Raw genomic sequence first — 16379 nt, 5'->3', positions numbered from 1 at the left:
GCCTGGACATGTATTTCAGGGCCACCATGGAGACGAATGACAACAGCAAGCTGGCGACGCTGCTGTATGCTGCAGGGCCTGCAGTGCAAGAGATTTTTGAGTCACTTCAGACCACTGATGCCTCCTATGGTACCACCAAAACGGCCCTCCGCAACCATTTCATACCATTGGCCAGCGCAGATTATGAGAGGTTTGTCATGCTGTCGGCTCGACAGAAGGAAGACGAGACTTTGGACACTTTTTATGGTCGTCTCAAATGCCTCTCCCTGGCGTGTGCATGGGGTGACCCAGATGACATTATTAGGACACTCCTGATACAGGCCTGTTCGTCGGGAAAGCTACAGCGACAGGTACTGAGGGAACCGGGCACCACCCTTGCTCACATCCTCAACTGGGGCGCTGCCATGAAGTTTCAGAGGTAAGGGCGTCCAAGATGGAAGCAGGAACACGCCCGGTGAAAACAGAGGAGGTATGTGCGGTGGGGCGTGGTGGCAGAGGTGTCAGGAGGCCAGGCACCAGCTTACGTGACAGGGGCCGGAGAGCTGGAGAAGCATGCCAAACGTGTGGCTATGATCTTCCCCACCCCGCTGAGTGTCCAGCGGTGGGAAGAACCTGTGGGCGGTGCAGCCTTGCTGACCACTATGCACGCGTGTGCAAGGCGTCTCTGCCGGTAAAGGTGCCCAGGGGCCCGGTCCAGTTTGGGTTCCTGCGTCAATCCCACCCACCTAACGTGGGCCAGGTCAACCAAGGGGAGGAAGGTGCCCAAGCAGAAGAGGAAGAAGAGGAGGAGAACATCTTCTTTGTGCCTAGTGTGGAGGCCCTCAAGTCGAAAAGCAGATGGCAACCAAGGTGCGTGTTTGCGGTGAACAAGTTCCCTGTCCCGGTGCTGGTGGACACGGGTGCGTCTGTCAACGTGATGGCCCGCGGACACTACGATGCGATGGACACACCACCAAAACTGGTCAGCACCAGAGCTTGCATCTTCACATTCGGAGGGTCGGAGCCGATCGCGTTGGATGGCGCATTTGTGGCAAAAGTGGAACACGCTGGGTCAAAAATCACGGTGAGGTTCTACGTAACACCGGTGAGCACGAATACACTACTAAGCTGCGCCGCGGCAGAGGCCCTGGTCATTGTAAGCTTTGCTTACTCCGTATACATGGAGGACATACATGACCTATTGGACAAATACTCTGCCCTGTTCCAAGGAATCAGACAAATGGCCGGTGATCCAGTGAGGCTGCACATAGATGAGTCTGTGCAGCCCATAGCTTTGAAACATCCGAGAGTGACGTTCCATCTGAGGGAACTGGTGGACAAAGAGCTGGACAATTTAGTAAACTTGGACATTATTGAAAAGGTCGAGGGTCCCACACCATGGGTGTCACCTATAGTGATGGTGAGGAAACTGAAACAACCCGACTCAGTAAGGATATGCGTCGACATGAGGCTCCCCAACAAGGCCATCAGGAGGGAAAAACACTTGGCACCAACCATCAATGATATCATCGCAGAATTGCAGGGAGCTTGTTTCTTTTCAAAGCTAGACCTCAGGGCCGGATACCACCAAGTCGTCCTGCATCCGGAGTCGAGGTTCATAATGACCTTCACCACACACAGAGGCCTGTATAGGTACAAGAGACTCCGTTTTGGGGTGTCATCGGCAGCCGAGGTATTTCAGAATATCATCAGAGGTGCCCTGGCTGGAGTCTTTAATATCAGTGACGACATCCTGGTGGTCGCCAAGAATGAGGTGGACCATTTAAACAAGCTGGCCAGGACTTTTGAGAGGCTGCAGTCACTGGACCTCACGCTCCACAGGGAAAAGTGTGAATTCTTGCGGCCGACCATCGAGTTCTTTGGATTCATGTTCAAGGAAGGGGGTGTGTCACCAGACCCCAGGAAGGTAAAAGACATTAAAGAGGCCCGACCACCAGAGATTGTATCGGAGGTGAGGAGTTTTCTTGGAATGGTGACGTACTGTGGTCGGTTCATCAAGAACTTAGCATCCAGGTCGGAGCCCTTGAGGACCCTCACTAAGAAAGAGACAGTGTGGCAATGGGGCCCTCTCGAGCAGGCAGCTTTTGAAGATATCAAAGGCGCCCTCAATGCCGAACACACCATGGCCTTCTTCGACCCAACACTCCGGTCAGAGATAATTGTGGATGCCAGCCCAGTCGGCCTGGGGGCCGTACTGATGCAAATCGGCCTGGATGACAGCGTCCGCCCAGTAGCATATGCCAGCAAGGCACTGTCTGACACAGAGCAGCGCTATTCTCAGATCGAGCGGGAGACCCTTGCCGTTCTGTGGGGGTGCAGGCATTTCAGGCTGCACGTCCTGGGCCGGCTGGTGACAGATGACTGACTACAAGCCCCTGCTTCCCATCCTGACGGGGTTCTCGTCCAAACCACCGGCGAGGATTGAACAGTGGATGATTGCACTCCTCAAGTACGGGGTCTCCCTAGTGTACATACCTGGCGTCAACAATGCGGCAGACTATCTGTCCCGTCACCCGGGGAATGGCAGCGAAGAGGCACCGGATGCATGTGCAGATGAAGCGGATGACCACGTGCAGATGGTGGTGGAAGCAGCCACCCTGAATGCCATGCCCCTAGAGGAACTGGAAGCAGCAGCAGCCCGGGACGAATGCTTTCGCATCCTGAAGACCGCGATGCAGCAAGGATCATGGAGAACCGTGCTTGAATCCCTGGTGGGACGCACCCAAGAAGCAAAAGTGGTGTTGGAACAACTGTGGAAGGTGAGGGAGGAACTGTCGTTCTCAGACACAGGCCTCTTGTTGAGGGGTCACCGGATCGTCTTGCCCCAAGCCAAGATCCAGGAGGTGATAAGTCTGGCCCACCGGAGACACCAAGGGGCCGTGAAGAAAAAGGCCCGCCTACGCCTCAAGGTGTGGTTCCCAGAGTTGGAGAGGCGGGTTGATGAGCATGTGGCCGCATGCATCTGGTGCCAGGCGGCGTCCCCAGCACAACGAGAGCCTGCCATTGAGACCATGCCCAGAGGGACATGCCCCTGGGAGGTGGTACATGTGGACTTGGGGTGGACTTCCCGGTGGTGGTGGATGAATACTCCTGATATCCTGAGGTTGAGTTTGTGGACTATGTGGCCTTTGAACATGTGGTTGTGGCCCTCAAGAAGGTATTCGCCTCTCATGGTTTTCCCCATACCCTGTGCTCGGACACAGGGGCGTCTTTTCAGGGTGAGCGCTAAGCAGAACTGATGGACGGGTAGGGGGTTCAACTACGGAAGATCACCCCGCTCTGGCCAAGAGCCAACGGTGAAGCGGAAAGGCTGATGCAGACTCTGAATAAGACATATTGTATAGCGCAGGGCCAAGGACGATGTCTGCGAAGAGCGTTGTACCAGTTTCTGCGAGTCTACCGGGCCACTCCCCACACATCAACGGGGGTGGCACCGGCCGAGGCCCTGTTCAAACGGTGCCCCCGCGGGCTGTCCCCGAGGTTGGTGAGAAGGAGCCCAGGGTGATCGACGACCAGCAGGTGGAGCGTGATCGTCAACTGCGGACAGAGCAGGAGAATGCAAGGAGGGCTCCGCCTGCAAAGCCTAGAACCTGGGGATGAGGTGCTGATACGAAATAGGCACCCCCACGGGAAGCTGTCCCTCCCGTATGAACCGGAACCGCTGGACGTGGTAGCTGTCAAGGGGTCCATGGTGACTGCATCAGATGGCAAATCGTTGGTCACCAGGAACGTGAGTTTCTTTAAGATACTAGGTGACCCAAGGACTGATCCACCCCGACGAGGGTGGAGGCGCTGGACCCCTCCCCTCCTCTCCAGCAGAGGGAACGCCGCCGGAGTGATCGCCCGTGCCGGAGGCAAGCAGGAGGTACCCCGAGGACAGGGCGAGGGAAACCTGCTCACCTCACCGATTACGTAGTAGGACAAGTATCCTGAACAGCCCATGTGTCGTTGCAGTTGTTACAGGGATCCAGGGCGGCTGTGATTAAAGGGGTGCCGCGGGAGGCTAGTTGTTTATTTGCACTGTTTGATGTGTTGTTGTTAGTGTTGGAATAGTTGATGCACATTTGTTTGTCCTCATGAAAAAGGAGGAGTGTGGTGCTGCCCCTTTAAGGGAAGAGCACGCGGTGGGGTGACGTTGCACGCCGCTGCGTGCATTATAAATTAAGGGGGAGTTCCAGGCTGTGTTAGTGCTACCGGGGAGCCCAAACTGTGCAGACGTGTCCGGGTGAGTCTGTGGGGTTGGGGGCTCACAGGCATCGCCATTAGGGTCACTGAGAGACCCCCAACAAGTAGCGAGTATATGAAAATTAATGGTATGTTTCCAATTCCACAAGGAGTGGTGCCCACACTCTAGAGCACCCAATCTCCCTGCACTCACCTGGCGTAACTCATTCATCTGGGGTCTCCCTGGTGTTTTTGTTGTCTCGATAGTCCCCCTGTGGTCCCCTCGTGTCCCGCCGCATCTACTGGTAATACCGCATTCACGTGAACGTTTCCTTGTGTTCCTCGTTCCTCTCTTATCTTTCGAGTACATGTACCTTATTTCTCTGGGCTGCGGGTTCCTATTTTCCCTCCTCTCATTCAGCGTACCCACTTCACAGTACTGTTCTCGCCCTAGTACACTCAAGTATATATATATTTCCCTAATTACAATGAGCTGCCTCTGCTGTTCAGCGTTCACTCGTGCCCAAGAGACAGGTCTTGCGCGTGCTTCTGCCGTGCCTGCCCGCTCACCACTGCATGCTGCGCTTTTAGAGCCCCCTCTCCCTTCTCCACGCGTTACTCTTCTTTTCCAATCACAAGCTGCAGCTGCGCTGGGCCGGTTGCCTAGGAATGCGGCGCAGTGCATGCTGGGACGCGCCTGTCTCGCCGCGACCTTTCACCCGCCAGACTCTGCACAACACGGAAGCATGGAGAACCCTGGATCTGCACAGGCTCAGCGTCGGCTCAGGATAATTGGGGGGCACCTGAGGCCGGCAGCACGGGGAGCGCCCAGCGCCAGTCCATGCAAAGCCCTAGCCCCGCCCAGCAGCGTCCCCAAGAGGAGGTAGGGGATATGACTTATTTAATCGATGTTAGTTAGGGTAGAAGGAGGAGGTTAGCAGATCACTGGGTGAGAACATTGGGTGGGTAACATCACTGAAAAAAGAGGAAGGTGGGAGGGGCAGTATCATTGGAAGAGTGGCAAGACAGGGAAGCATAACTTGGAGGGTTGATGGGAAGCATCATACAAGGTTGAATGGAGCGTACAGTATTATTGTAAATGAAAGCAGTAAAAGTGAGACGTCTGCGTGGCTAGAATAGAAAACGGTTAGGGAGCCACACAGTATTTGGAGTAAATGGGGTCAGCGGCGGGATGGGCATAGACGGAATTGGGCGCGTTATCACAGAGAGGGAGGGAAGCAGAGCAGAATTGCGGAGAAGGCTGGATGCAACGGGAGGGACCGCTTCACTGTAAGGGGGGAACGGATAGCATCACATGGAAACGGGCGAGTACATCCGTCTTGAGGAAAGGGTGGAGTCGAGGAAGGGCGCGGGGGTAGCCAGCCACGAATAGGCGTGTTTCGTTTATATGAAAATGAGTTACTGTAGGGTCGGGTAGACGGTGTATACCCCCACTCTTCAGCACACTAAAGAACACTGCGCAGGGGCAGTGTGTACTAAGTTTTGTGGGAAGGTTGTTGCATTCTTAATTTACACGACTGGGTGATGGAGCATTATCAAGCTAGAAACTGTGCGAAACCTCCTTGTTGCCTTGTATTCATTAGGCTGAAGGGAGGCTCTGTAGTTACCTTAATCTGTGGCGTTGCAGCACTGATACTCAGCTCCTTTTCGTTCCTTCATTTTTCTTGCCCACTTCTCCCTACGCCGCACGGGTATTTGTCTGTGTAGTGTGTCGGACCGTATTTTTAAGCTGGAAATCCATTGTCCCCTTGCTTGAATTCAGCTGCTAGTTGTAAGTCGCTTTTTAATTAAACGGTTAGCCCTTTACTCGTGCCTATTGGCTTGGGGTTGGTAAAGTGCTGGTTTTCCATGCATTATGCTGCATTCTTTAAGATGATTTCCCCATGCTGTGTGACCCCCATTTTCGATCCATTTCCAGCGACGTTTAGTCCAGGGGAAATCCTCCCCTCCTGAATATTAGTGCAACGTAATTCTCTTCGATAAGAAACTGGCAAATGCAATACCATACTTCTGTTTCTCTGGTTGTCTGGTCGTCCATTGAAATCTAGACCTGACTTGTGCCACGCTCCACGTGGATTTCACAACTTTTGTAATGTCAGACTTGTGATCAGTCGCTTATCGCTGTTTTGACGCAGCACAATTGGAGATCGTAATGTTGACACTATTTATCAATTTCCAGCAACAAACGCGCTTTGCAGGCTCTCTTCTTCATGTCACCCATAGATGTCATTCTTAGCCCTTAATGAGGATAGTAAGTCTAGATGCTTGAGGTGGCATGGCATTGTCATTCTTCATTAGCAAGAAATACTACTCATTTATCAGCCCTTTTGGTCATGTAGTCCTTCAGTTTCTTACTTGTGAAATCGGAATTCAGGTTCATGCAGCCTATATTATGTAATATACTATAGCAACTATTGTTTTATGCAGAAATGGTTCTATTACAAATTGGACACTAAACAGATGTGACGGGTGATCTGCTTGGCAGTTCTCTTTACATGGGATGTTTTACATGTCGGTGGATAACTCAATTTTGTTATTTCTTTTGTTAGTTATTTTTTTACTCTTCCCTAATTTGGGGCTACCCATACACAAGTGAGCGTTTCTTCTTCGAACACATTATATTTTGGATTGAGACATCTTCACATCTTCAATGCAAATGCCACTAGCATCTCTGTACCTTTCCCCATTCGAATAAGTGTAGTACATAAGTATAGTAATGGGGATGCATCAACTGTTCTGTCTGTCGTGAGGGAGGTTTCAAAGGGTCTGCGACATAGAGTATGTCAATTATACATTTTTACGTTGTCAAAAGTTATACTGCTTTTCCGTTTGGAAGTGTACATTTTCTCAACGAAGGCTCTAATTTTCTTGAAAAGTGGCTCAGATTTAGTATAGTATTCAAATAGTTGCTTTGAGGACTTTAGTTGTTCGTTGTTATCACTAGGTCATTTAATACCTCTGCCTATAAATTATGCCCATGATATTCCACATTTATGTAGTTGCCATTACCCCCTCCCCGTCTCAGAATTTAGATCGGTGTTCTCCTGAAGCAGTGTTCGGGCTCATCTTTTTCACTATTCATTATAACGCCAACCTGGAAATTCCCAAGTTGTTTGAATTCTCTTTTGCATGTGGTTCATCATCCTCTGGAACATGGATGCAGTTGAAAACACGCCTCTACGTCATATTTGCGTATTCAGTAGAAGGTGCATGGCATAATGTGGTGAGTGATTTTGAACTGATGATGTAGCTGTATCTAGTAGTCCGCTTGGTGCATCCGGTTTTGTGACGAACGCTCCTTTGTTCAGCCCTTTAACCAATCCACAAATGTTCATTATACGATCGTCTTATATTATGCCTGTTTAAACTACGAAGACTTTTTTTTTTTTTTTTTTTTTTTTTTTTTTAATTGCCACAAGCCTTAGCCACTTTATGGCATTGATGGTCTTTCATTTCCTCAGTGTTTACTTTTTTTCAGTAGTGTTTCCCCCTGCCCCTATGGCCAGACATGTTTTTAGGTCGTATCTTATGTTTAAGCTTATCTGGGTGGGCGTTCCAGGATCAACAGCTAAGACCTCTTCTTCGTTGCATGGTTCTAACTTTATTCAAATGCTCCTTCGTTTTTGCCGGGAAAATAAGGGGGCCTGGTTTTCTCAGTGACTTCTAATTCTGGCCAGTGTGCGCTAGTAGCCAAATGCATTTTAGCATTGATGAAAACATCAGAAAGTAGCTGGAGTTTTACACACATTTTTGTTTTTTTAAATCCTAATCAGTTAGCATGACAAGCACTACATCACTGGATTCTTCACAGTAATCGCTGGTCATCCACTGTCGCTTTCTGATTGGTCAGTATGTTACCTATGTAACCATTATTTGTTGCAGGCTCTGCACGTATTTTCGCAAATTGGGTCTTGGTCAGGGTCTGGTTATTGTGCTGGGCTTTGCTTCATGTTCTGTACTATTGCAGGGGATGCATACTCTTGTGGCTTGTTTTGGCTTACTTGATGGTGGATGTGACTCGGGTAAGTACGCATTTCATTATTTTTATATTTTGGGTGTTGTATAACATCGTTGCCGTCGTCATAGTGCACACTTTTGCTGTCTCTGTGACAAAATGACTACTGCTCTGCAGGCGTACGTAGAGGAGGAGTAGCTAAACTGCCTCCTCAGCTGCACACTCTTACTACTACTACTCCTACCAGTGATCCCAATCATAAAGGTGAAACTGCCACAGCCTGACCAGTTTGCCCCTTTTTGGTAACGTGGGCTGAAGGCAGGCCACACTCTTCAGGAGGGGTGTGAGCCGATAACGTTAAAACACCTACAGTACAGTGGTACCAAAATAAAAGAATGTCCAACCAAAGTTTTAGAAAAATAGTAACTTTAAAAACCAAATGCACACCTAATAAAAAATACAAAAAAGGAAAAACCCAACTGTGCAAAGGTAACAGAGAAGGAAGACTTGGAGATTAAAGAACCTTCTGTATTGGTAGGCAGGTGTACTCGGGCAACAGATTTCAGCAGCAATGTCGATGTTCAAGGATGTGTTTTAAAAGGCAATGAAGGGGGGCTTAAAAGTTATGAAAGTCCTTTTTAAGGCAGACTGGGGGACAGAGCCACCTAAATACCTTTTGGTTACTTGGCATTGAGGCTGATCAGCGTTGAGCATCGATTTTAGGCACTTTACTGCAGTTGATTATATGGTCGAGTTATGCTTTTAAAAAAATCTTTGATTCACGTCTGAAGACATTCAACAATGTCTTGTCTAGATGAGGTACAATAACATAAGCACAGTACAGGCGAAGTGTCAACAAATAAGCAACAGGGTTCCCCTTACATTGTGTAATCTACAAGGCAGGGCTTATTCATAAACCGCCCTTTGGCATGTTGGTTCAAATTATCAATTGGGCTTGGGTGCCAATCCATAGCTTATGGTGCTGGTGGTGACTCACCAGCTTCCGACTCAGAGTGTTGAGTCAGTAGGTAAGACACAAAGGGGCCCCAGATGGTCTTGGGACTAGTCTGCTGGCTGCACAGAATCCCATATTCTTTATCGCTAAGCTAAACCAAATCCTTGAACAAAGTCTGCATTCCAGGGGACGGGGGTCATGCCATTCCATCTCATTAAAATACATCTCCTCTATCGTACATGTGAGCAGCTTCCAGTTTTGTTTTGGAATCCCAGGAAGCCAGCCAAACATACAGCAGTTTGCAGGGTACTGCCCTCCCCAACAAATCGGAGACTGCTTCCACCACCCCTTCCTAGAATTCCAGCAGATTAGGGCACATCCACAACATATGAATAAAGTCAGCTGATTCAGCGTTGCAGCTGAAGGCCCTGAATAGGTACGCTCTGTGTAGGATTTTGAATTGAGTCATTTGTAGATGTGTATTGAATGCCCCACTGTGCGTGCGCTCCTAATGCATTGCCCATTGTTTATCTGTGAAGTGGCCCCCCTGCATCCTCCTCCCATCGACGTCTACACTTCAGGGTCTCCCATGGGGAGTTGCGTTCAATTAGCACATACTATGTAGAGACCACCTCCTTGTGTCCGGGGAGCCCAATAAGTATTGCGGGAGTACAGGTGGAATATTAGGGAACAACAGGGACCATTCTTTAAAGGCCGCCCGGATTCTGAAGTTCTTCAGTCTTCGTTTGAACCCCACTCCCATCCTTGTGGAAAATTGTTCCTGTGATACTAATGTTACCCCAGGATATAAATGAGCCATGTGTTCATCCCCACTCCTTTCCTGTATCACAGCTTCGTCACATGTTGGTGGGAGGCACTCAGGGTTCCACTCAGGGCTTTGCCCCCTGCCTTATGGCCCTCGGTCTTCTTGGGCAGGACACCGCCCTGGGCAATGGTGACCTTGCCCAGCAGCTTGTTGAGCTCCTCGTCGTTGCGGATGGCGAGCTGCAGGTGTCTTCAGAGAGCTCGAGACACCCACTCCCGCCCCCCAGAATTTCACCAAAGACAAAGACTGGTGTGACAAAATACAAACGACCATGCAAACCAAATTTAAGCCTCCTCAAAAGCAAAATACTAGCCACTAAACCAGCCCTACCCAGTATGCATATCCCTATCCCATCACCTGCCCCGGATACCCCCTACCCTTCTCCTTCAAACCCATTCCAGAAAAAGGCATCATCAACATTATGAGGAACATCAAGCCCTCTAACTGCAAAGGTGATGCATGCCCAGCCTCCATTATCAAAGACTGCACGGAAGCTCTAGCTCCCTTCCTAACAGCCTTTGTGAATGCCTCCTTTACCACAGGGAAAGTCCCCGCCTCCCTCAAGGAAGCTTGGGTCCGCCCTCTTTTGAAAAAAACAACTCTCGATCCCACCTCCCCCAACAACTACAGACCCATCACCACTGTCCCATTCCTCCTCAAAATATTGGACAAAGCAGCCTACTTGCAGGTCCAGCACTTCATTGAAGAGAACAAACTCCTTGGACTCCGCCAATCTGGCTTCCGCCCCAGACACGGGACCGAAACCGCCCTACTTGACCTGAAAAACCAAATGGACGATGCTAGAGACATGGGTAAACCAGCACTTCTCCTACTCCTTGACCTATCCGCGGCATTCGACCTCGTGGATCATGGCGTCCTATGCCACCACCTTTCCTCCACTGCCAAATTCTCCCCAGAGGCCACAGCATCGATCACCACCTTCTTACAAGACAGAACCATGCAAGTATTCTCTGACCTAGCCGCGGCATCACCAACTATTATACTTTGTGGTGTACCCCAAGGTTCCTGTCTCTCCCCCCACCCTGTACAACATCTTCACACAACCCCTCTTCCTCATCCTCAACGCTATGGGCATCTCATACACCAACTACGCCGACGACACCCAGATCCTCCTCTCTCACAGGTAGCTATGACACCGACTCCCTGACCCTCAACAACCTCTACAACACTATCCAATCCTGGATGGCAGACAACGGACTATGCCTCAACTCTGACAAGACGGAACTCCTCCTGGTAGGTTCCCCCGACACGCTAAAAAATCTAGATGCCCAATTCAGCCACTTCACCATTGACTCCATTAAAATCCCGGTCTCCGATTCTGTCAAAACCCTGGGAGTCTACCTGGACTCCAGCCTATCCATGGATAGACAAGTCAACGCAATAGCATCCGCAGCTGCATATCATGCCAAACTTATCAACGCAATCAGGCCCTTTCTCTCCAAAGAGAACTGCACCAACATAGCCAGAGCCATCACCGGCTCCAGGCTAGACTACTGCAACGTACTCTTTCTAGGAACCTCCAACAAAAACTTAGAGAGACTACAAGTAATACGGAACAATGCTCTCCGGGAAGCCCAAGGCATTGCTAAAAGAGAACACATCTCTGAAGCCAGAAAACTAGCCCACTGGCTCCCAATAAAGGAAAGGATTGTATTCAAAGCCCTAACACTGACCCACAAGTGCATTCACATCACTGCTCCAGCATACCTCTCTCAAAGGATCCACCCTGTCTCCACTACCAGGCCAACCAGATCACCGTACACCAACATGCTCTCTGTGCCACTAGTAAAAAGAGTAAAAGCGGGTGGATCCAGCTTCCCCTATCTCGCACCCACTCACTGGAATGCCCTACCTCCCACTATCCGTGGTGAGGACTCCCTCACCACCTTCCGCAAAACACTGAAAACTACCCTCTTCACATAAGGATCAGCACGAATACTTATCATATATGTTGTAATATACGACCAAATGCAATATTTGTAACAACAATATGATTTCTTGTACTATTCATAATGTGTCAACAATCGCTATCATGTGTACCATGTAACTAAGTTATTGCAAGTAACAGCGCCTCAGTGCCCCTGGGCTGCTTGCGCGCTATATAAATATAAATAAATAGCTGAAGGCCCGAGTCAAATGGGATATTGACCCGCAGTCTCTTCAAGACCCTGTTCCATGCATGAACTGTACACCCCACTGGGTTGATTTACATTTATCCGCCACCCTCCTTTATACCGGGACAACCTTGCAGTGTGAAATTATGCACCAAGCATCTTTCTATGCATACGTGGGGGTAATCTGGGGCCTCCGGCATCAAGTAGGACGCAAAGTATAGTTGTCCAGCAAGGAAATATAACTCAACATCCGGTGCACCAACACCACCGCTCTCCCAGGGGAGAACCAGGGTGTCCAAACTGACTTGAGGGGCCCACGGGTGCCATGCCAACCTAACCAACTGGGCCTTCAACTCAGCGAAGTAACAAACTCCCTGCCACACAGGGATGTTTTGAAAAATGTAGAGTGGGGGGCTCTGTTGCGCACGACGGAGATGGCCGCCTGAGGGGAGAACTCCGGCCCTTAACATATCCTATTATAAATTAATCCTGTTTGGGTCCGCCTGCATGCCAATAAACAACTGCATTTCTACGGTGGAGAGCCTGCGGCATCACTCCACCGATTTTCATGTAGAAACGCCAGCTCAATCCTGAGAAATCGGACTGCAAACTTATACCGGGAGCGCGGCGGAGGTGTATCCAGCCCACGGCTCCAGGAAAAATCGCGCGACGGCCGGGGGTGCTGGCTCGTGCGCAGGCCGGAAGGGGGAGAGGCCGTGCTCCGCCTCTCTCTGAGTTGCTGGTGGATATATCCTGCTGGCCCTCGATCCTTCTCCTGGGTATACCCTGCACGCCTGGTCCGGACGGAACATTGCTCGTTTCGTCGGGATTGTCATCCCGTTTTCTGTGCCACTACTGCCCTTCGGATTGATCCTTGACTGACTGCCGGGTCGGGCCTTGTCAACGGCGGCGGGCCGGTTGCGTTCTCGCTGGGGCCTGCCGATAACATCATAAGGTGGGTGCCCTGGTGCCTTTCTCTTATATACTCATAAGCGGTGTATGCCACACTCCTAAGTGCCAACGATCGCCAACCACTACCTATCACTGGGCGCCAGAGCGTGGGCAGACGCAACCCAACAGAGTTGACACATGGGCCACAGAGAAAAAAAGTATGGGCTCCAAGAAAACTGGTTCGATGGACTCCTTTGCCAGCTCCCAGCCGCATGGGCCTGCCGAGACACCCGCTGAGCCCTCGGGCAGCCAGCTAGAGTCTCCAATGGATGTGAGAGTGGACAAACTACTAACGATGGTCCAAAGTGGATTTCTGGAGGTGAACAGCAAACTGGACGACATAGGGGCCACGATCAGCTCTTTGAAGGCTAGGGTTGATAAGGAAACGGAGGCGGAGAACAGGATTGGAGTTAATGAGGACTCGATAGCACAACATGGCCGTGATATCGCCCAGTTGAAGGGAGACCTGCAGAAAACCCTGAACAAGTGCTAGGACTTGGAATCTCACTCCAGGAGAAACAATAGCCGTCTGGTCGGAGTAGCCGAATCCTTTGGTAAGGGTTCCATGGAGCGCCATGTGGAAAACCTCCTGGACCCCGATGCTTTCTCCGATCATTTCCTCGTGGAGCGGGCCCATCGCACCCTGGCCTCCCTCCTAAGCCTGGAGCGCCGCCCTGCACGATCATTGCCCGACTTCTGAATTATAGAGATAGAGATGCTATCCTGAGGCTTTCCAGAGAAAAAGGATCCCTGTATTACGAAGAAAACAGGATACACATATATCCAGACTTTTCGACCAATGTGCAGACACCGAGAAGATCCTACGAACCGGTCAAGAGACAGCTGAGACTACGCCACGTCCCATATGCGCTTGTCTTCCCGGCTAAAATGCGCATCCAACACGGAGGCCGCGCACACTTTTTTGACAATCCTACGGAGGCCATGATGTATGTCGAGGCCTCAATCCCCCTTCCCTTGGGGAACCGGGAAGCTAACCGTAACCTGCCGCCCCGGCGGGTGCCGGAACAGGAGGACCATGCTGGCTGAAGGGACTTGCTCTACACTGCCTTACCATAAGTTTGATAACCCGTTGACGGCGAGGTGGCCCTGTCCACCATGTATTGTTGTAGGGCCGTGAGCCCCCCACATGGTGTTCGGTCACGTGAGTACAGCTCACACCCTCAGGAGACTTCCCAAGTTCTGGTTGATGGGATACATCATCGGGTTGGGGTTGATGATGCGGGTGGGGGTTGGAAGGTGAAGCGGGTAAGAATTTGTCCTGGTGCTCTGCCAGGCATGGTTGGGGATGTTATCAAGTTAAAACCAGGGGACTGTTCTTCAGCGAGACTCTTCCAAAACTTGAGACAGTGGCGCCATGCTTGGCAAATCCCCCCCCGCCTTTGATAGGCAGCCATGGCGCAGGCTAAGGGTGGGTTGAACATTCAACTACTTTCTTGGAACATTCAGGGTCTCAACAACCGAGTCAAGGCATGGAAAATTGCCACATACATTACACGCCATGATCCCCCATATCCTTCTGATACAGGAGACACATGCGATGGGGAGTATAAACAATAGATTCCTTCCACGGTGGGGCCCTCATAGGTACTTCACAGAATATTCAACACAATCCAGGGGAGTCCTGACGCTTATACACTCCAAGCTGTGCTTCAGGTATCTTGCTAGTAAGATAGACCCTTTGGGTAGATATGTGTTGGTATGGGGGGAGGTGGCGGGACCCGCTATTTTATCGCGCAATCCTTGACATGATGTCCACATCGATAGAGGTGCAAATAATATGGGGTGGAGATATCAATATGATCCTCGATCACTCCTTGGTCCGCTCATCAACGTCCCCCAGGGCCCCGTCCAAAGCGGCCCTCACCATTAAACAGATGATGGAACAGACTAACATAATTGACGCATGGCGCACGTTGTATCCACTTGAGAAGAAATTCACTTTCTACTCATCTGTTCACAACTCCCACTCCCGTATAGATTATTGGCTTATTAGCTCGTCCCTCTCCGCCGAGATCAATGACTGTGCAATACACCTCCGCACGCTCTCAGACCACTCGCCGATAACACTGGACATCAGCCTGGGTGACTCCCCACCTCCGGCTAAAAGGTGGAGGATGCCCTCTGCAATCCTTAGGGACTCCAATATCTGTGAGGCATTACATACAGAAATCGAGGAGTTTTTGGAGTTGAACGAGGGTTCTGTTAGCGCCTAAGCTATCCTGTGGGAGACATTCAAGGTTTGGGTCCGGGGTACTATACTGGGTAAATCTACAGGTATGCTGAGCGGTGAGGAGGGAACTGGGTGTGGCTGAAGCCGCAATAGATACACTACAGACGGAATATAGTGCCACATTGAACAAGGAAACCCTGTCTAAGATGCACGCTTCCCTCAAGGAATTTAATGAACTAGCCAATAGGGAAGTTTTGTACATGGCTGCCCCGGCTAAGGCCCATAGATGCGGGGAGAGCAATAGGGCGGGGAGATTTCTGGCCAACATGCTTAAAACAGATAGGCACCTTAATCCAATCGCTAGTATCCAGAACCCGGCTGGGGTCACGGTCAATAAAGAATGCGATATCAACACTACTTTTGCTGATTTTTACTCCGCTTAATACTCTGATCACGATGTTAAAACCAGGGAAGACACGTTCGAATATCTAGACTCCCTTGATCTCCCAACACTCATTGAAACGACGCGAAATATTTTAGATCAACCCGTGACTATTGAAGAACTAAACAAGGCCATTAAATCTTTATCTGGTGGCCGCGCCCCTGGCTCGGATGGCCTGACTGCCGAACTGTACAAGGAATTTCAAGGCGTATTGGCCCCACTGTTACTGAAGTATGGGAGGAGGCCATGAATTGTGGTGTCCTTCCAGACTCGATGCGTGAGGCAGTTATTACGGTCCTTCTGAAGCCACGTAGACCAGCACAAGATATGGCCTCCTACAGGCCCCTCTCCCTCATCAATACCGATGCGAAAATCTTCGCTAAAGTACTGGCCACTAAGCTCCTTCCGTACATTCCAATCCTGGTCCACCCTGATCAAGATGGCTTCATACCAACTAGATCCACGGCTTTAAACCTTCGGTGACTGAACGTGCTGGCGCAAATAGACCCGGAAGCAAGGGCGGCCGTAGTGGCCTTCGATGCCGAAAAGGCCTTTGATTCCGTCTCCTGGACATACCCCTTCCTTGTACTCGAGAGGTTTGGACTTGGACTGTATTTTATTAAATGCGTTTGGCTGCTATATACTCAACCATCCGCTAAGGTCCTAACCAATAACACCCTGTCCCTTTCTTTCCATCTGCACAGGGGGACCAGGCAGGGCTGCCCATTTTCCCCCCATT

The 16379-nt window shown here is 50.4% G+C and overlaps 1 protein-coding gene across 1 annotated transcript in view; it reads left to right on the top strand.

Annotated features, from left to right (window-relative positions):
- The first annotated feature begins 4862 nt into the window (after positions 1-4862).
- The window catches only part of AGPS (alkylglycerone phosphate synthase), a 1795747-nt gene continuing 1784230 nt past the window's right edge, over positions 4863-16379 (top strand). Inside the window, exon 1 of the mRNA XM_069616114.1 lies at positions 4863-5047. Coding sequence (XP_069472215.1) covers positions 4911-5047 — 137 coding nt within the window. The 5' untranslated portion in view covers positions 4863-4910. The remainder of the gene's footprint in view (positions 5048-16379) is intronic.

The sequence above is a fragment of the Ambystoma mexicanum genome, chromosome 9 (genome assembly GCF_040938575.1).
Source record: "Ambystoma mexicanum isolate Mex_15411 chromosome 9, UKY_AmexF1_1, whole genome shotgun sequence".
Lineage (NCBI taxonomy): Eukaryota > Metazoa > Chordata > Amphibia > Caudata > Ambystomatidae > Ambystoma > Ambystoma mexicanum.
The sequence above is the reverse complement of the archived record's forward strand: the minus strand, read 5'-3'. Positions and strand labels throughout refer to the sequence as shown.